Source organism: Vespa crabro, chromosome 14 (assembly GCF_910589235.1).
Source record: "Vespa crabro chromosome 14, iyVesCrab1.2, whole genome shotgun sequence".
NCBI classification, from domain to species: Eukaryota; Metazoa; Arthropoda; class Insecta; order Hymenoptera; family Vespidae; genus Vespa; species Vespa crabro.
The window spans coordinates 3,566,643-3,585,374 of NC_060968.1; the positions used below are offsets into that span (position 1 = coordinate 3,566,643).

The window sequence follows — 18,732 nt, forward strand, 5'->3', positions numbered from 1 at the left end:
TAAAAATGAGAGAAATAAGATGCTAAGTATGGCAATTAACTTATAATATACTCGGCACGAGGCGTCTGCTTTTCTCTAGATTCGCTTAGCGTTGGAACTCGGTAATCGTGTTGTATGATCGTACGAACGGTTTTCTCGGCTGTAACATGTCCTATCCAAGATTCCAATTATCCTCGTAATCTTCCATTTTTCAATAATCGCTTCCGTCACGTAGATACGAACGTACTGGGCACGTGGAACACACGGAAAGCGTGTGCCATTTTTTTTTATACTTTTATTAATTTCTCTGTATATATGTGTTACATATACTTGCATATACTATATGCATATATGTATGTACCTGGAGCTATAGTGTCTAAAGACTAATAAGAGATATATAGATGGAGACAGTTATTCGACAGATGTTGATCCTCTCTCTCTCTCTCTCTCTCTCTCTCTCTCTCTCATCAAAAAGCAGCTAATTTAAAGAATTTTCGACTCGATACGTAACTGTAAATCTTCTTTTCGAGTTGTATCAAGTGTTTCCTGATCGGACGAAATCTTAAAAATTAAATTTCTTTTTTTTTTTTTTTTTTTTTTTTTAGAAAGAACAAGGAAAAAAAAATGAGTATATGAGAGAAGAAGATTGGAATGCGTTGAAAATTTCCGGTACTGATCGAAAGAGAATGATATTAAAATTGTAAAGAGTTCATGTTACCTTTTAATCAGATCACTGCGTATCTCTTACCTACCCACTTATTAAACTTAATAATTATCATGTTAGAAAAATAATTCCTAACACGATCTAATATGTGCTTTATGACTGAACTAAATGTTACTCGATTGTAACACAAAACTTTAGTAGCTTTCCCTCGAAATCATGAAACATATATAGCACGCACACACACACACACACATGCACACACACATATATATATACACACACACGCATACAGACTTGATCTCGCTCTCGGTACTTTTACTCGTAGAGACCGTTAAACCTAGCCTCATACCCTTCACACAACTCTCCTCTAAGTCGCAGAACGAACTACTTATCAAAATTCCTCATCTCGTTTTGTGCCTTACATTCGGCTCTAATTATTTTCATAGCAGATAGCTACTCGCATAAATTTAACGCCTTCTTGACGAGGCGACGGCATCTACCATGAAGAAGAAAAAAAAAAAAAATGAAAAAGGAATATCAGATATATCTTAACATTTCTTTAACTTAGTCATAAGGATGTGATAATTCTTGAAATAATATTTTTTATCAATTTATTTTTAGATTGGAAGATAATCCATCGGTATGAAGTTAAAGATATTTAGATGAAACTCTAGATATTGATTTCTATCGATGATACGTCTTCAAAAGTGGAAAGAAAGATGTCTGTTGCTGGATTGTCCTGTTACGGGGATGGATTCCGATTGGTTGGGTCACCATCGGAATGTTCACTTCGAAGCAAAGCTAGAATTGATGCTCTCTTTGAGGATTGCAGGTAAAATAAATGAGAATTAAAATTCATCAAGTTGATCAGCTGATCATATTTGTTATCATTTTCTTCAAAAATTTAACTGTCCTTTGGTCAATCCAATTGTCCTGAATCATAATGGATATTTAGAACGAGTATAAAAAAATTCACTTGAACTTTTAGATCCATCTGCAGTTCGACTATCGGTGGTTGGTACGCCGGTGTCTCAACGGTAACGTCGATTCATTGTGAAGATCAAAGTTTCGAGGAGCAAAAGAGAGTAAATAGTGCAGTCCAAGCAAGAATCGAGGCGATGTTTGCTTCCGTGGAAGCTGAAAGCGGAACACCAGGGGAATGTGCGGCTGCAATATTGCCGGTAGCTTTTTTTCTTTTATTTTTTTTTCTTTTTTTCTCTTTTTAATTTTTCTTTTTTTTTTTTTTTCTTTCAAAATTTCATTCGAATCTCTTATCTTTTAATTTCCATCCATGCTCAGTGATGTAAAACTATTAAAATGAATTCAAGTCACGATAACGTTTTCTTAAAAATAAAAAAGATCAAAAGATAAAGAAGAGAATTTATTATAAAAGAAAGGATAATGCCTAATAATTGAGTTGATCGGGAAAATTAACTTTCTTCTCAACAATGAGTGGATAATTAATACCGCGCCATGACTATATAGATTTATATATATATATATATATATATATATATATATATATATATATATATATATATATATATACGTCGATTCTATTCCATGTGCTACTTTTATACACAACGCAAACGTAGGTATGTTGAAAGAATCATGAAATTTTCATTCACGTTAAACACCAATCATCAAGTATACCACTGTCAAGTTTCACTCTCTAGAGATACAAAAGAGATTCTTTTAGTTGAAATGAAATATATAATCCAAATGTTAGAAAATAAAACTCAAATAGATTTGTACACGTTAAGAAGAGTTTCACTAATTAGATCATCGTTTAATTAGTCGCGGCCAGTTACGCGTTAGAAAACGATTTTCCAGAGAAAATATTCTCGAGATATCTCGCAGAAATTGAAAAAGAAAGTTTGAAATAATTCGTATTACTACGTTTGATAGAATCATCATGGTTTTGCGATAATCCTGATCTTTTATCTTTTTCTAAGCAAAATGGAGGAAGCTATGGGAAAGGAATAAAAAAGAAAAAAGGGAAGAAAGACAAAAGAAAAGGAAAAAAAAAAAAACAAAGGGACTTTCCTTAGCATAGCAAATATGCTCCCGGAATTTTTAATCGTCACTTTCATTCCGTTCACGATTCACGAAGCGTGACGAACTAACTTAAACTCCTTTGAATCTCTTTGGAAAAATTTTTCATTTAACTGACGTGCAGATTACTTCTATATTAAATAAAATCTAGTTGCGAGTTCCTAGAGACTCTTTTATTTATTTATTTATTTTTTTTTTTTTGGTCGATCTCGTTACCTGATAATATATCATTTGAAATTCTAATCGAATAGATTTAAATTTACAAATTCTAATATTCTAAAATTGACTTTTTTATCGATCAGGTGAAGTACATGGGTGCTGCTCCAGTTGGTGGTCGAGTAGCAAGCATTCGTGGTCTTCAAGAACCTCTTCGTCAGCTTTTAGAGAGAATCGATGGATCAATTCAAGCAGAATTAGAAGTATCTAGACGTGGACTGACCTTTCGAACAGGTGAGACCTGTGAGAAGAATAATCCTTTTCGTAGAATAGCTGTCTGGAGTGCATTGAGACTTCGATGTAGAAAGATTCAGTCGGGCGAGTCGCATTACGCTTTTCTGCCACTGGTTGGAGATCCTGATCAAGGTCAAGGAACCGATGACAAACACGCTGATCTCTACAGGTAAATTTATATTAGAAACTTAAGAACGATGATTCTAAATCTAGCGATTAGATATTTATAATGTCTAATATTTATCTTATAAACCATATTCTTGAACAGGTCTGATGTAAGAGATAGGATTAATTGATTAAAAATTCTCTTCAATTCATGTACACATTATTAACTAGTGGAAGAGTCAATACTATAGACACTTTGATTCATACTCTTGAACACTTACTGCTATCCTAGTTCTTATAAAAACATACGTACGCGTGCACACAAACACACGCGTTAAACTCTTGGCTTCCTTTTAAGGAAACTGGTATTTAAATAAAATTCTATTTTATAGGACAATGCGTGGTTTGAAAAGTGACGTTGACGTTTATCCACCTATCTTTGCTGTGGTCATGAGACGTGCAGGAGCAGCAAGATTGTTAGAATGTCATGCATTTGCTTGTCAAACGGAAGAAGATGCAGTTGCTGCTGCGGCTACCTTGTATAGAGCATTATTAGCTGATCTTGATGGGAATCGAAGAAGACCTAGACATACTAACGGTTTGGGCTGCGTTAGCTTGGCTTCGGTAGTTTCTAGCATTCGAGAAGCCAGTCCAAGTAACAAGAGCAATTTATTGACACCACCACCACCTAAACCAAACGTTCCACCTCATCCGGTAAGACCACCGAGGTCAAAAAAGAATTCCATTTCGAATTCAGCTACCGAAGATGAGAGTAATAACAAATCTGTTGGTGTCCAAAAAGCACCAAGAAGAAAAAAGAAAACGACATCGGACGTACAAGCTGAAGATATACTCGAAGCTAGAGGAAGAAGAAGGGAACCCGTTAAACCGGACAAGCCAGTAAGCCTTATCCAAAAGAATTTGGAACAATTTGAAAAGAAAGATGATATTAAAAATTCCAAAAATATTCAACAAACGGAAAAAATCGAGATTGATCGGCCAATTAGTCGTATGGATAAGATCTACGATGATAAAACTAACAGTAGTATTTATGGAGTCCAATCTAACATTTACGAAAAATTATTATCATCCAGAAGAAGCAATGATTTCGATACTAACTCGAGATCTATTTATTTGCCAGCGCGAAAAGATGAAGCTCTCCTTTCAAGCGAAAAGAATTACGGATCTTACGATTTTTCTCGAAGAAATTTTAACATTGAAAATACAAAGGAATCTTATTCTAGAAAATCAGATTGTTTTCCTATTTACGATAGAATCGATAAACCATCGAACACGAAGAATCCGATTTATATGGAAAGCACGAAGAAGAATGATCGACAAAAGATCTATGAGGAACACTTCAGAGATGCGGAAAAGATCTATAGTCTTGGTCAAGAAGATATTTACGTTCCTGGTAATAAGAAGATGGATCGTGGACACGTTCATAGTTCTCAGGAAAACGTATTCTTTTCGAGAAATCGTAAAAATGATGTCTATGAAGATTATAAAAAAATTCCTCAGGAAAAACACTGTTCTAGAAACAAAGAAAAATCCTCTGGTACAAAGCTCTGTAGAGTTGTTACCATGGATAAACCCTTAAAGAAGATAGGTTCTAATGATTCAGAAATTGAACCGAAGATATCGGAGTACAGTCAGCCTCGAGTTAGAAGAAGAAGTAGAGCTGGTAGCGAGCCACCAGTCGGTAGATCTGAAAGTACTAAGAAAATTGTTCAAGAGACTAGACTGAAGAGATCGCAAAGTGATTTAGACGTAGAGAGAGGAGATTTAATGACTAGAGTGGAATTACCAAGAAGAGCGAGTTTTCTAAAACCTGGAAGTACCAGAAGAGTAAACAATATGAAAGGTGGAACTCCTTTGGGATTTACTGAACTCTTCGATGAATTTAGAAATCAGGAAGGTTTGACCAGCGTCGACGACATTTTGGCAGCTATTATAGGTAAGAAATAAAATGATCATTACAATATTATTAACAAAAAATAACAATGATAATCATCTAAATTATATTATTTTCAGATCCAGAAGGTATGTCATTTAACGATCTCAAGCCATTATACAAAGAATTTTTATTAAAACTCGCTGCTACCTTGACACAAGATGAACTCTATCAAAGATCTGCTAGTATAATGAGAAGACGACGTAGACCACAAAGAAGACGATCGACTCGTCGACCTTGTCTATTAGGACGTGCTATCAAGAGATCCGTCTCGAGATTAAAAGGTGGACCAACCGAATTCACATCGGTTATATTTCCTGCTAGAAGATTGAATGATAGTTTTGGAAGTAGTTCGTCTTGCGATGCTAGGAATAATCATCGAAATCGTGTCTTGGCCAATAGGCACGGGAAGAGACGATCGTCCTGGAGAATGAACAAGCATGGACAGTGTCATACAACTTCGGAGGACAGTGACACGTGTACGTAAAATGATGTCAACACAGATTGCCAATAGAAATTCGTCGATCGAATGACATCGATAAATTTTCTTCAGGTAAACGAGCTAGTCGCAATGCTGGGGCAGCTGCAAACAGAAGCAGCAGTGGTTACGTAAGTTGCAGCGAATGCAGCTACGATTCCGAATCCTGCACCTGTATCTCAGCGGATAAATGTTATTGTTCCCTGTCCAGAAGACAACTCGTAGAACCTATCGTCCCAAATACAGTTGTGTGTGCTTGCGACACGGACAGTTGTTCGGAAAGTAACAAATGTTATTGCGGAAGGACACCTGTACGATCCAACATCCTGGAACAATTGAGACAAAAAGGTATTGTGCCGTCGGAGAGTACCTTAAGTAGAGGTGGAAGTCCCGATAGAATAACATCATCAAAAACCTCTAGGAGTCATACTTCTTCACATAACTCTGAATTATTGAAGGTGATTTATAAAGATCCTCTTGTCCAAATGAAAATCATTTTAATTTTCTACTTGCAAATGCTAAGTACTTCCTTTTTTCTTTATTTTCATCCTCAGATTCAATCCTCTCCGGTTTGTGGTAGTTCGGACAATTTAGCATTGGATTATGATCTCTTTAGTCCAGGAAGAAAATCCCAGCAATCATCGGATAGCGAGAAGGTGTTGGTTGTAAGTGCTAGAGATACTCAAGGTCGTTTGGTCTACGTTGGAGGGGCAGAACGAGAGAAGAAATGTTTCTCCCATGGTAACGTTAGATCTGACGCTCATCATGAAGCACTCTCGATAAAAAAAAGTGCTGAAATTGCTGCTGTCTTTGGATCAGATTCTAATAAGATTTGTAGGAGAGCTAGTAACGCATCTAGTATCAAAAGTTCCATCAGTTTGGAGGCTGGTTTAGGATATTTACCTTGATGGTAATGTTTCCTGATCTGTCAATGACAGTTTTATATCAAAACTTGATCTCAAAGCTACATAGCTAATTCAAGTTTAGTAAAGTAACATGAGCATATTTTAGTCGATGATAGTTTATTTCTTGATTTCTAATATAAAGAAAAAGAAGAAAATAACGTATCGCATGTAAGTTCCATAAGAATGGTACCTGTTGCAAATTTAATTAATGAAAAACAAGTAATACCATATTAAAATATATTCTCTTATAATCTATAAGTCCTTGATTCTTTCCAGATATTAAATAATAATATCTTCGAAAGAACGAGATCGATATTATTAATGCTTTTGCTACTTTGAACCTGAATGGCTTAAGTTAGTAAACTAAGGGAACAGTGCAATATCGTGGATCATGTATACATATCCTTCGTGAATACATTTTTTAAATATATTACCGCATTATTTTATTATCAAGCGCAAGTTATATATGTATCTACATATATGTATATATATATATATGTATATATATATGTAACGCACATATATATATATATATATATATATATATACAATATATATATGACTTGTGCTATGTTCATAAAGAAATATTTAACAAGATATCAGACATCTTATAATACTAGTATTTATCAAGTATTTTTGATAAATTCTTCATCCATTTTTTGAAATTTGTCCTTGTATTCCATTGGAACGTCTACCTCTTTTATATTATCCAAACCTATTTCTTCTTCAGTTCTGGTATATCAAGAAAAAAAAATGCAATGATTATAATGTCTAAAAAGGAAAAAAAGAAAAACTCATACAAATGATATAAAAGATACCTAATTAAAATGTCAACAACATTTTCACAAGCAAGAAGGGCTTCCTTGCATTTCTCTGATTTGTGCAATTCTCTTAAAATAATATAAGTGTTTTTTTCTCTTAAAATTTCTCTTCCTCTTTTTGTAGCACACAATTGCTCTAAAGCTTCTAGTAACATTATTCTGAAATAATTAAAAAAATTTTTAAATATGTCCACATTTATATATTTATCAAAGATATAATTATACCTAATATCTGGATCTGATTCTCGTTCCTTTGTTTCGGGTAAGTATTGCAGATCAATTGGTAACTTTTCATTATCTTTATCGTCAAATTCTTCTGGTCCAGCAAGAGGTAATAATAAATATGACAAAATATCTATATCCTCGCTTAACAACCATTCATGATTTTCCACATCGAAGCAACAATTTTTTAAAGTTCCAATAATACCGCCTCTCCTTACTATACTATCTGAATATTCTGTGAAAGGGAGGAGACGCTGGATAACATTTCGTTTCCTATCCATTATATATCTAGATAATAATATAAAAATACTGTAGAATTATAAGAAAAGAAAAAAAAATTATAACATACATATTTGATTACATTTAACATACTTCCTTACAGAGGGAGATTGAGTAAGATTACTAAATACAGGCCCTAAGTAATGCAAATTGGCTCCTGTAACATTATATTTCTTTGCAGTAAATGCTGCTACGATGGAGTCCCATGCATAATCACTTTCTTCAATAAGTGTTATGACTCTGTCTACCAAATATCTAGGCCTTGTCATATTGGAAAGTATCATACAACATGGATCTGCTAATATGCTATTTTTATCCATTATACAGCTGGACAAAAATAATAATTTTAAAAGTTATACGATAAAGGGCAAATTAATAATAAAAAAAAAAAAAAAGAAAAAAAAAAAACTATTTAATAATATCTATACCTGATACAAACTTTTACTAAGTTAAGATTATATTTTTGTTCCTCGTCCTGTCGCATAGATTCAGAAATTGTTAAGAAAGCATTAGCTCCTGCTTCATCCGCACTTATATTTATAGCCGATAAAGCTGCATCCTTTGCTATTGCCATTGTATTATCTTGCATAAGTATGACAAGTTGTTTTAATATATCTAAAGAACCAAATAAGAGCTCACGACCCTCCTTGCTGCCTGTGATATCTACATTTGAAATAATAAATCAATGTATGCTATGACAAACATAACCTATAAGTTTTACGATTCAAATAAAATTAAATTTCGGAAGAAAGTGATAATACGTACTTAATACATTTTGCAACGCAACAGCTTTTAGATCTAAACGAGTATTTTCGTTTAGAAAATTAGCTATTTCTTTTAACACTTCCATACTTAAAATTAAATTCGACGAACACGCTGGAAACAATTATTACAACTAACTCATAAGATAATGCTTATTGATAAGCTTTTCAATAGAATCGCCATCTATCGACAGAATAGTAAATTAATTAGAAAATAAACCTGAAATCGATTAAATCTCGATACATTAATCGATTAAAATCGTAATTTATTTCACTGACAACAGTGTATACGGTAGGGAACTTATTTCATATGTTTTAATAAATTTTTACAGGTTGTCGATAAAACAGGTAGTTACTTCGCCGATGTTCGGTTAAATAGAAATTTTTTTCACCGAAGATTGGTAAAGCAGGTGACTACTATACTTATATATTATATATTATTTTTTTTTTATAAAAATCGAAACATTAAATTCATTTCTACACTATCTATGAAGTATAATCTATACAAGCTTATAGACTCGTTCCCCACTTGTGTTTGTAGTTCATCTTTTGTCCATACCTATCGCTGAAGTCACACACGCTTCGAGCGAAAGGCTGATGAACAGCCTTAAAGTGAAAACATTCTATAACGAAAATATTCTACGGTTGTATATTGGAGTGGGAGTAGTAGTGTGTCAATTCTAGATGCCGTGATGGATGAAGTTACGACAAATGGTAGGTTTTACTTCGGAAAAAAATCATTGAAACGTTTTGTTAACCAGAGCGAAATAGAATAGATGAGCAATGTGAAATGAAAGTGAAAGTGCGATAGAAAAATACATAGTATGGAAGAAGTTAATCAACAATTGTATCTCTATGCTCGATGATCTGTATGTCGCGTGGGCGTCCTGTCCTTCTCTGCTTTCCTGGCCCACGCTTTAGTATTTATAGTTTTATTTATGCGTTGTCCCGTAATATTGTATTGTATCAACGCTTTTCTTTGAATCCAACCAATCAGATTTACACTGTAACGACTATTTCATTGCATTGAGTCTTCATATTAGAGTAGATATGAAGCAGATACGAACTGTCATCTGATTAATTACTTATCGCTGGTAATTTAATGTTAAATATGAGTCATGTAACGACTCATGTATAATTTCAAATATACTTAACTCTTAAAAATATCTTCTTACAAGCTTTTCTCTTTTTTTGTTTTCTTTTTTTTTTTTTTTGTTTTTCTTAAAGAACGTTAATTAATCAAAAGTAATATCAATGAACAATGTTTTTAAGCCGTTCTATTCATTTTTTTTTTCTTTTTTCTTCTTCTATTATTAAGCCCAAAGTTATATAAATATGGGATAATGAATTTTGTTATTAATTAACAGATACATTATTAGCGTGTAAATTATTTATAAATGTCATTCTAGTTGATAATTTGTTTTCTATGATATTTAGATCCAGGAGGAGGCGACAATGGTGGAACATTAATATGCGCTGGTTGTCTTAATGCAATCGATGAGGATGAGTTTATACAGGCATTGAGTCAAGAATGGCACATCGATTGTTTTCGGTGAGTTAAATTTTTATCTCATGTTCATATTACAATCTCTCATTGATATTTTATCTTTGACAGATGTTCTGTATGCGACATTGGCCTTTCCTCTTGGTATTTTGAGAAAGATGGTTTACTTTTTTGTAAAGATGATTATCTGGCTGCTTATGGAGAAGCCTGTCAAGGTTGTGGCCAAATCATTACTGGACCAGTTATGTTGGCTGGTGATCACAAATTTCATCCAGAATGTTTTGCCTGTAATTCGTGCGGAGCTTTCATTGGGGATGGCGAAAGTTATGCGCTTGTTGAAAGATCTAAACTTTATTGTGGAGTTTGCTACAAAAGGCAAATGCAACCGCTTAGCAGAACAGCTAATCATCCATTTGTTAGGAAACCGCATAGCATTAGATTGGTTGAAATACCTCCAAGTACAACCAATCCTGATAAGCAACGAGAAATTAAACTTACATTAGATACAGCTCCTAATCCTCGCAGTTGTGGTGCATTACTTCGTATCTCAGCGTAAGTATACAAGCGATTATTCCAAAATCCTAGTATCAGTCATTTTTTAATATTCTATGTCATTATCTTAAGATGAACCTGCAATGCTTTATCTACAATTTGTATATCAGTTCTTTTTTTCTTTTCTTTTTTTTCTTTTCTTTTTTTCCTTTTTTTTTTAAATATCTCTCATTTGCTACATTATCTCATTTTTATATATCAAGTATTTTTACATTATATATATATATATATATATATATATATATATATATATATATATATAAAGTGTACCTTATACATATATTTATTTTCAATCATTATCATCAAATGTTTTTAATGTTTTATATGCCATATTCTCTTTGAATTATATTCATAAATTTATAAATGTTGATGTTTATCTATATTATAATAATTGGAAAATATTATTAAATGAAAGAATATTTTTGTTATCAGCATGGAACCCATTGTACATAAGTTATTACACTCGATTGATCAATAGATTTATCAATATATTTTTTGGGATAAAATAATTGTAAATAAGTAAAATTAAAAATCATATCATATTTAATTTGACATAATTATACATAAGATTTGCTGCTTCTTTGTAATAATTAACCATGCATGACAAATCTATGGTTATTTAAGGACTTATAAAGATATGCAGCCCTTAATAACTTTCAACAAAAATGCAGGTTAATGAGAAATGTTCGTGGAAAGATCAGTAAGCTGCTGGCCTCTGTGATGGAGGTTCTGTTTAGGCTATGCTGCCACTTCTCTAATCATAGGTACAGCATAACAAATAATAATATGCACTATGTATAGTAAATTGATTGCGCATTTTAGATGCATGATTAGATATAAATTGTAAAGTTTTCAATCAGAGATATTTTCCTTTTTTTTTTTTTTTTTTTTTTTATTCATTGATATTGTCACTGTGGTAAAGTTTGTATTGTAAGATAAGCATGCACCAAATGTGAATTAAAATTAATTTATATAATTACAATTTTTTTATATTCAAACTCTGTACTATGTTAGTTGTGTATTTCATACGTATGGATGATATACATGTACTTAATAATTTTATGCACATGTATATAAAGATTTTCTAGAGTTACACGTTAATAATTGTTAAGTTATTATGATATTATATATAATGGTAAATAATCTTGTCTTTTTTAAAAGATTATTAAACGAGAAAAACATTTTTTGTTAAGGTGTGCAATAATTAATTTAAAAAATATCTTATGTCTTATTATGGGTTGTTAATGCTTGCTTTAATATATTTATATCTCATATATATATATATATATATATATATATATATATATATATATATATATATATATGTATATATATATGTTTCTTCCAAATATGTAATTAAAACTAATTTTACTAATATTAATGGCATAACAATAATCATTAGAAACTTTTCTCTATTTTAACGCTTTATGCAAGGAATGTTAGCGTTAAAGAATGAGAAGTTATAAAAAATATTACTAAATATAATGAAGAACTTATTTGAAATGTTTCATTCTTTCTCAGAATTGTTCATTTAACAATGTACTTGATACTTTAGTATTCTTATAAAACAATTGAATGCTCATAAGAATATTGCATGTACCTACTACCACGTTTATCTTAATAATAATAATAATAATAATAATAATAGTAATAATAATAATAATAATAATAATAATAATAATAATAATAATAATAATAATAATTATAATAAACCATAAATATATATAATAAATAAAATCAATTGTTGCAGATTAAATATGTCCAGTGATCTCATGTCTTTACATATTGGAGACCGAATATTGGAAGTAAATGGTACACCTGTAAAAGATCAGCCAGTAGAAAGTATAGAAAATCTCATACAGTATTCGGACACAGTTTTACAGGTACATATATATATATATATATATATATATATATATATATATATATATATATATTCCTATAAGATCTGAAAAAAAAACTTTGGATAATTGTAACATTGCTGTTACAACATATTCATTGTTTATAGTTGACCATTGAACACGATCCTGATGCAATGTCACGTCGTTTAACATTTCCTACACCACCGCCAGCATTATTGACAACTGCAAGTCCAAGAACAAGTCCAGAAAATAAAGAAAGACTTTTTAAACGTCGTGACGAGGGTTATATCAGTGGAACAAGAAGTAGACAATTGAGAAGGACGAGAGATCCCATGCACAAAGAACGTAGTAGTTCAATGTCGCGTTTATTAGATGGGTAAACATTTGAATAAAATTATTTTAATTTGATTAACAAATAAAATTAATTAATACGATTTTATTAATTATTATTACAGAACAACTCCAACAAATCCTACGTGTGACTTAAGTCGAACCAGATCATTCCGCGTAGAGCCAAAAAATCAAAGAATATTTCGTGCCAGCGATTTGGTTAAAGGTGAACTTCTGGGAAAAGGATTCTTTGGTCAAGTATTTAAGGTCACTCATAGGGACACAAATGAAGTTATGGTGCTGAAAGAATTGTACAGGGTAGACGAAGATGCTCAGAAGAATTTTTTAAAAGAAGTAATTGTTTTCTTAAGTAATATATAATTATTAATTATATGCATATATATATATATATATATATATATATATATATATATATATGTATATGTATATAACAGGTGAAAATTATTTAATAATAAAAATATAATCCTTTTTTAAATTTTAAGGTCGCCGTACTACGTTCGTTACATCACAATAATGTTCTACGTTTCATTGGTGTTCTTTACAAAGACAAAAAACTACATTTAGTTACCGAGTACATATCAGGTGGTACATTGAGAGCTCTACTTCACGATACCAACGAACCATTACCATGGGAACAACGAACATCTTTTGCAAAAGATATTGCCGCTGGTATGGCATATTTACATTCCATGAATATAATACATCGTGATTTAAATTCCCACAATTGTTTGGTAAGAGAAGACAAGACCGTAGTTGTGGCAGATTTTGGCTTAGCCAGGATCATACAAAACGGTAATTCCCCGGATAATCGTAAATACAATAGACATTCCGACGGGGAAGCAAAGACGTCGAAGAAAGAACGTAAAAAGAGATATACCGTTGTTGGAAATCCATATTGGATGGCACCTGAAATGATGAAGGGTAATAAGTACGACGAAAAAGTAGATATATTCAGTTTTGGAATAGTAGTTTGCGAGATAATAGGACGGGTACAAGCTGATCCTGATTATCTACCAAGATCTTCGGACTTTGGATTAAATCAAAATGCATTTAAAGAAAAATTTTGTGCCAATTGTCCGGAAACGTTTTATATGATCGCCTTTCTCTGTTGCGATTTAAATCCAGACAAAAGACCACCCTTCGAGCTTATGGAAATTTGGTTGGAAGGATTAGCAATGCATTTGTCCGTGGGAGCACATTTACCACCTGATTTAGATTTTGACATCAGACATTACACTGGACCTAGTCCTAGCAGTAGCGAATCAACGACTCCAGAAACTTTAGTTCCGCAATTGAAGCCTATTAAAGAAGGTCAAGTCCATCAGGAAAAGAAACGATCGAGTGGTTGTGACGATAGTACATTGGAAAGAGAATTCGAATGCGTGGAGAAAGAATTACCACGTAGTTCCGAATTGATAAATATTCGAGGAAGATATACCAGGCAAAATAGTAAACCAAATGAAAGCTCAACGTGTTCGAATCGATATTCAAGACAAAATTCGAAATGTAAGGAAACGATAGAAAGAGAGAAGCCTGATATCGTAATATCACACGATTGCACCGATTATAATCGATATTTACGTCAGAATAGTAAACAAAAGGACGTGGTAAAACTCGATGAGACCGAATATCTAAATCTAAATCGAGTACCAACTCTTGAGAAAATAAGATACGTAGGAAATTCAAATCCCTGTAGTTTCTCCGATGGTCCATCTGAATGCTGTAAGGTCGACAACAAATGTTCGTACAAATTGAACAACAACAACAACAACAATAACAACAACAATAATAATAACGTGCATACCAAAAGTATGAGTGGTGGTGAGTCCAGCGAATCGAATTTAGGTACACCATCGAATAATAAAACGAAACAGGATGGAAAATTCAAGATACCAGATGCAGGGAATATCGTTGGCTCGTACCTAAGACAAATAGGAAAGACAATAGGTACGATCGACAAGGGAAATAAATCTTCTAACAGTCAAAACGGTGTTAGTCCTAGTTTAACCGATTTCAAGAAGACAACAACGCCAGGAGAGACGATCAAGTCATCAGGTAGTTCTTATTTGAGAAGGACAAGGATATCACCGACTAAGGAGACAACGAAGAATGCGTTTCAAGGGAAGGATAATGTTTCGACTGATGTTGTCGTCAAGCAAATTGAATCAACGACATCAGTGTCAAGTGCCAAAGAATTGGTTCCAAGTAATAATACGGATAATGGATTATCTAGACAAGCTAGTGTACTTTCTGATGTCGGTAGTATATTATCTAGACAAGGAAGTCTCACGGTATATGGTAGTTTATCTAAAATCAAAGAGAACAATCTACCATTCCTACGTAATACGTCGACGAGCGATGAAAAACATATGGAGCCTAAAATTAATACAGATAGATGTACGACAACCTATCAGAACCGTGAACTATGTGATCTTTCATTCGATCCTACTAGAACGGATGAAAGGCAACGTTACATAATATCTCATCGTCTAGAAAATACACAAGCAATGTTGGACGATCCTAAAACATCTGTCATCAATTCTAAGTGTCTTTATGATAGCGGATTCAAATTGTCAGCCAATGCTTTGGCCGAGTATGCTGAGTGTTATAAAAATTTAGATCTCTGTAGGCAAGATAGTTTTGGCAGCGATAGTGCAGTTGGTACCATGAAGAGCGATTTTTTTGCTGATTTAGGTTTCGTCAAATTGAAGGATGGTAGATTGACACCGGACATCAGTCATACTCCTGAAAGGTGCTGTACACCTAACAGACCGACATCTCCTATAGAAAGTACTGCTTTGTAAAGAAAGAAGAACAAACGAAAAAAAAAAGAAAAAAAAAAAATAATAAAAAAAAGAAAAATAAAAAAAAAAATAAATAAATAAATAAATGTAAAAAGGAAAAGAATGAGGAAGGAGAGAGAACGGCCATCGAACGCGTTTAATGTTATTTTAAGAAAAATACGAAGAGTGTATAATATTTTATCGAAGGATGATAACTCACAAATTACTAATTCTGATCTCGTTAATGTTAAATAATTTCCGTGTCATTTTTGCGTTTATATTATCGTTTCTTTTTTTTTTTCTAATCTCTAATGATTATTTTTTTTGTTTGTTTTTTTTTTTTTTTTTTTTTTTTTGTTCTTTTTTTGTCTTTTCCCCATCTTCTCTGTTCTCTTTATAATCTTCGCAGAATATCCGAAAGTAACGTGGCTTTACGTAGAAACGAATCCTTAATATTGTTAATAACTATTTGATATATATACAGACAGTATTAATGTATCTCATTTTTGCTACAAATTTTTATCGAAACGAACGAAAAAAAAGAAAAAAAAAAAGAGAAAAGGGTGTGTGTATGTTACGTGCACTTGCTACTGTGGTAACGAGGTGTATTTTTTTCATCGATTAAATTTCATTGGAAGAAGTAATAAGAAATTAAAAAAAAAAAAAAAAAAAAAAAAAATAGAGAAGGAGAGAGAGAAAAGAAGAGAAGTAAACAGTAATTATAATAGCAATTGCATTCCTACGAGTTTTCTTGCCATTTATGTTATTCTTTTTTTCTTTTTCTTTTTTTTTTTCTTTTTCCCCTTCGTCCAACGTGTAATTCCAAATACGAGTACAAATAATATTGGGATGTTTTTTTTTTTTTTCTTTCTTTTTTAATTAATAATTATGATAATCAATCGCATTAGTTTATGGCTAATTACAACACAGCATTTATTGGACGATTGATTTCTTTTATCTTTTTTTTTTTTTTTTTTTTTTTTGTACACCCATTAAGTTAACGATAATTCGACTGATCGAAATTTTCTTTTTGAGAAAATGACGGTGCAATGTTTAACAAATTGCACCACCGCATCCCCAACGAAGATGCATCGAGAAGACTAATATACATACATATATATATATATATATATATATATATATATATATATATATATATATATATATATATATATATATATATATTAAATATCTAACGTATAACCATTCCATCCAAGATTGATCCTTGAAAAAGTGTAAAAAAATTTTTTTAACAATCTAATCGTATCAAAAACTTGTGGTCTTTGAGATAAAAGGAAGAAAAATGCAACAAAAAAAAAAAGAAAGAAATAAACAAGTAAAAAAAAAATTACTAATAATAAATAATTAGATGAAATAAGCACGCCGAAAGAGTAGAAAGTGAAAAGAGAATAAAAAAAAAAAATAAATAAATATATATATATATATAAACATTGGCAAGTTGTGCTCTTTTTTCTTTCTTCTTTGAAAGATTATTGTAAACTCGATTTGTAGAATAGAGGTTGTAAAAAAAAAAAAAAAAAAAGAAAAAGGAAAAGAGAAAAAAAAACGAAACAGATGATGTGTATATTTGCGAGGTTTTCTTTTTCTTTTCTTTTCTTTTCTTTTTTTTCTTTTTTATTTTTTTCTTTTCATTATTCTTTAAAAAAAAGGAAACACAAAAGAGAGAAAAGCTATGCGAATGTATAGATCTTATATATCGATGTACATTAAATATTTAGATATACATCGTCAATATCTTAATTAACGTTCAACAAATTATTACAATGATGAATTTGTTATTCGATCATTTGAAACACATTAATTATTAACAAAGTTAATGTTACAACTAGTAACGAAGATATCGATGATGTAAAAGAAATATAAAAGTGAATATGTATAATACAGATTATTTGTATATAATTTTGTATATGTATATATATATATATATATATATATATATATATATATATATATATATATACATTACAGCACACAATGAAAATACATGCATAAAATAATTTCAAGATTGATCACGTTATAGTTAACATTAATAACATGTAATAACTATTTCGAGCTTTATATTTGTAAAATAGAAACTTTTATTATAATCCATCGTTATTTGCGTGTACCTATGTATACATAAAAAAAAAAACATACACACACACACACACACACATACAATACAAAACAGATACATATATATATATATATATATATACATACAAGTACACGAGCTTCCTGTTGTTTGATGCACCATTTAAAAAGAAATATTTGTCATCTGTGATAATCAAGAATAAGAATTAATTCTTTTCATTTGAATATCATAGTTTCAATATATTCATGGAGGAAAATAGAAAACTATTGTGTGTATATGTGTGTGTGTTTGTGCGTATGCGCGCGCGTATGAGCGAATACGTAAAGCTTATTATTACATAATATATAAAATTATTGTAATTTTCTTCGTATGATACAAAAAGAAAAATGAATTGTAAAATATTTTCCATGAAATCTTAAGAAAATGATTCATTAACACGACGTGTGTATATATATATATATATATATATATATATATATATATGTGTATGATAATGAAGATTATAATCAAATTTTGAATTATTATCTTTGAGAGAACATTCAAAAAATTCAGCAACTTTGAATGCCTACTTTATTCCACGAGAAATAAGAAAACAACAATACAAAGGAATAAGAAAAAGAAGGATTACAATATTTTTAAATTATTCGATCGATCAATTCGAACGAAAGATACGTGAATTATCTAAATAAAAATGAAAACAATGAGTTTACTATTTCGCTCTAATGTTTCTAATAATCATTGGTCTAATATTGATGACACTAATTTGATCTGAAAAGGGAAACGAATGACGATTGTAAAGGAAAAGAAAAAAGAAAAAAAAAAAAAAGAAAATATGTGCATCGTTAATTATTCCCTCGGAAATGGCATACACACATATACACAAATAAGAAGACATCAAACACATTGTATATC

At 31.3% G+C, this 18,732-nt stretch overlaps 3 protein-coding genes across 5 annotated transcripts in view; 2 read left to right on the forward strand and 1 right to left on the reverse strand.

Moving 5' to 3' along the window:
• The window catches only part of LOC124429000, an 11,487-nt gene extending 4,467 nt beyond the window's left edge, over positions 1–7,020 (forward strand). For both annotated transcript variants that reach the window (XM_046973656.1, XM_046973657.1), the window contains exons 3-9: positions 1,265–1,475; positions 1,632–1,824; positions 3,001–3,317; positions 3,646–5,210; positions 5,288–5,686; positions 5,761–6,143; positions 6,240–7,020. In XM_046973656.1, coding sequence (XP_046829612.1) covers positions 1,363–1,475; positions 1,632–1,824; positions 3,001–3,317; positions 3,646–5,210; positions 5,288–5,686; positions 5,761–6,143; positions 6,240–6,593 — 3,324 coding nt within the window. In that variant the 5' untranslated portion in view covers positions 1,265–1,362 and the 3' untranslated portion in view covers positions 6,594–7,020. The remainder of the gene's footprint in view (positions 1–1,264; positions 1,476–1,631; positions 1,825–3,000; positions 3,318–3,645; positions 5,211–5,287; positions 5,687–5,760; positions 6,144–6,239) is intronic.
• Positions 6,691–8,837, reverse strand: LOC124429003 (protein HGH1 homolog). Its single transcript, XM_046973659.1, has 6 exons — positions 8,678–8,837; positions 8,341–8,575; positions 8,006–8,239; positions 7,637–7,921; positions 7,409–7,570; positions 6,691–7,322 (listed from the first exon to the last, which is right to left on the reverse strand). Exons 1-6 carry the CDS (start codon positions 8,760–8,762, stop codon positions 7,217–7,219), a joined length of 1,107 nt encoding a protein of 368 aa, XP_046829615.1. The 5' UTR covers positions 8,763–8,837; the 3' UTR covers positions 6,691–7,216.
• A 407-nt stretch (positions 8,838–9,244) lies between these two features.
• On the forward strand, positions 9,245–17,062 carry LOC124429144 (LIM domain kinase 1). Of its 2 annotated transcripts, XM_046974033.1 has the most exons (8): positions 9,245–9,387; positions 10,111–10,225; positions 10,289–10,729; positions 11,401–11,493; positions 12,480–12,612; positions 12,738–12,967; positions 13,047–13,275; positions 13,425–17,062. In XM_046974033.1, exons 1-8 carry the CDS (start codon positions 9,366–9,368, stop codon positions 15,744–15,746), a joined length of 3,585 nt encoding a protein of 1,194 aa, XP_046829989.1. In that variant the 5' UTR covers positions 9,245–9,365; the 3' UTR covers positions 15,747–17,062. The 2 variants fall into 2 exon arrangements, with proteins under 2 accessions (XP_046829989.1, XP_046829990.1); XM_046974034.1 differs by lacking the exon at positions 11,401–11,493.
• The last annotated feature ends 1,670 nt before the right edge of the window (positions 17,063–18,732 follow it).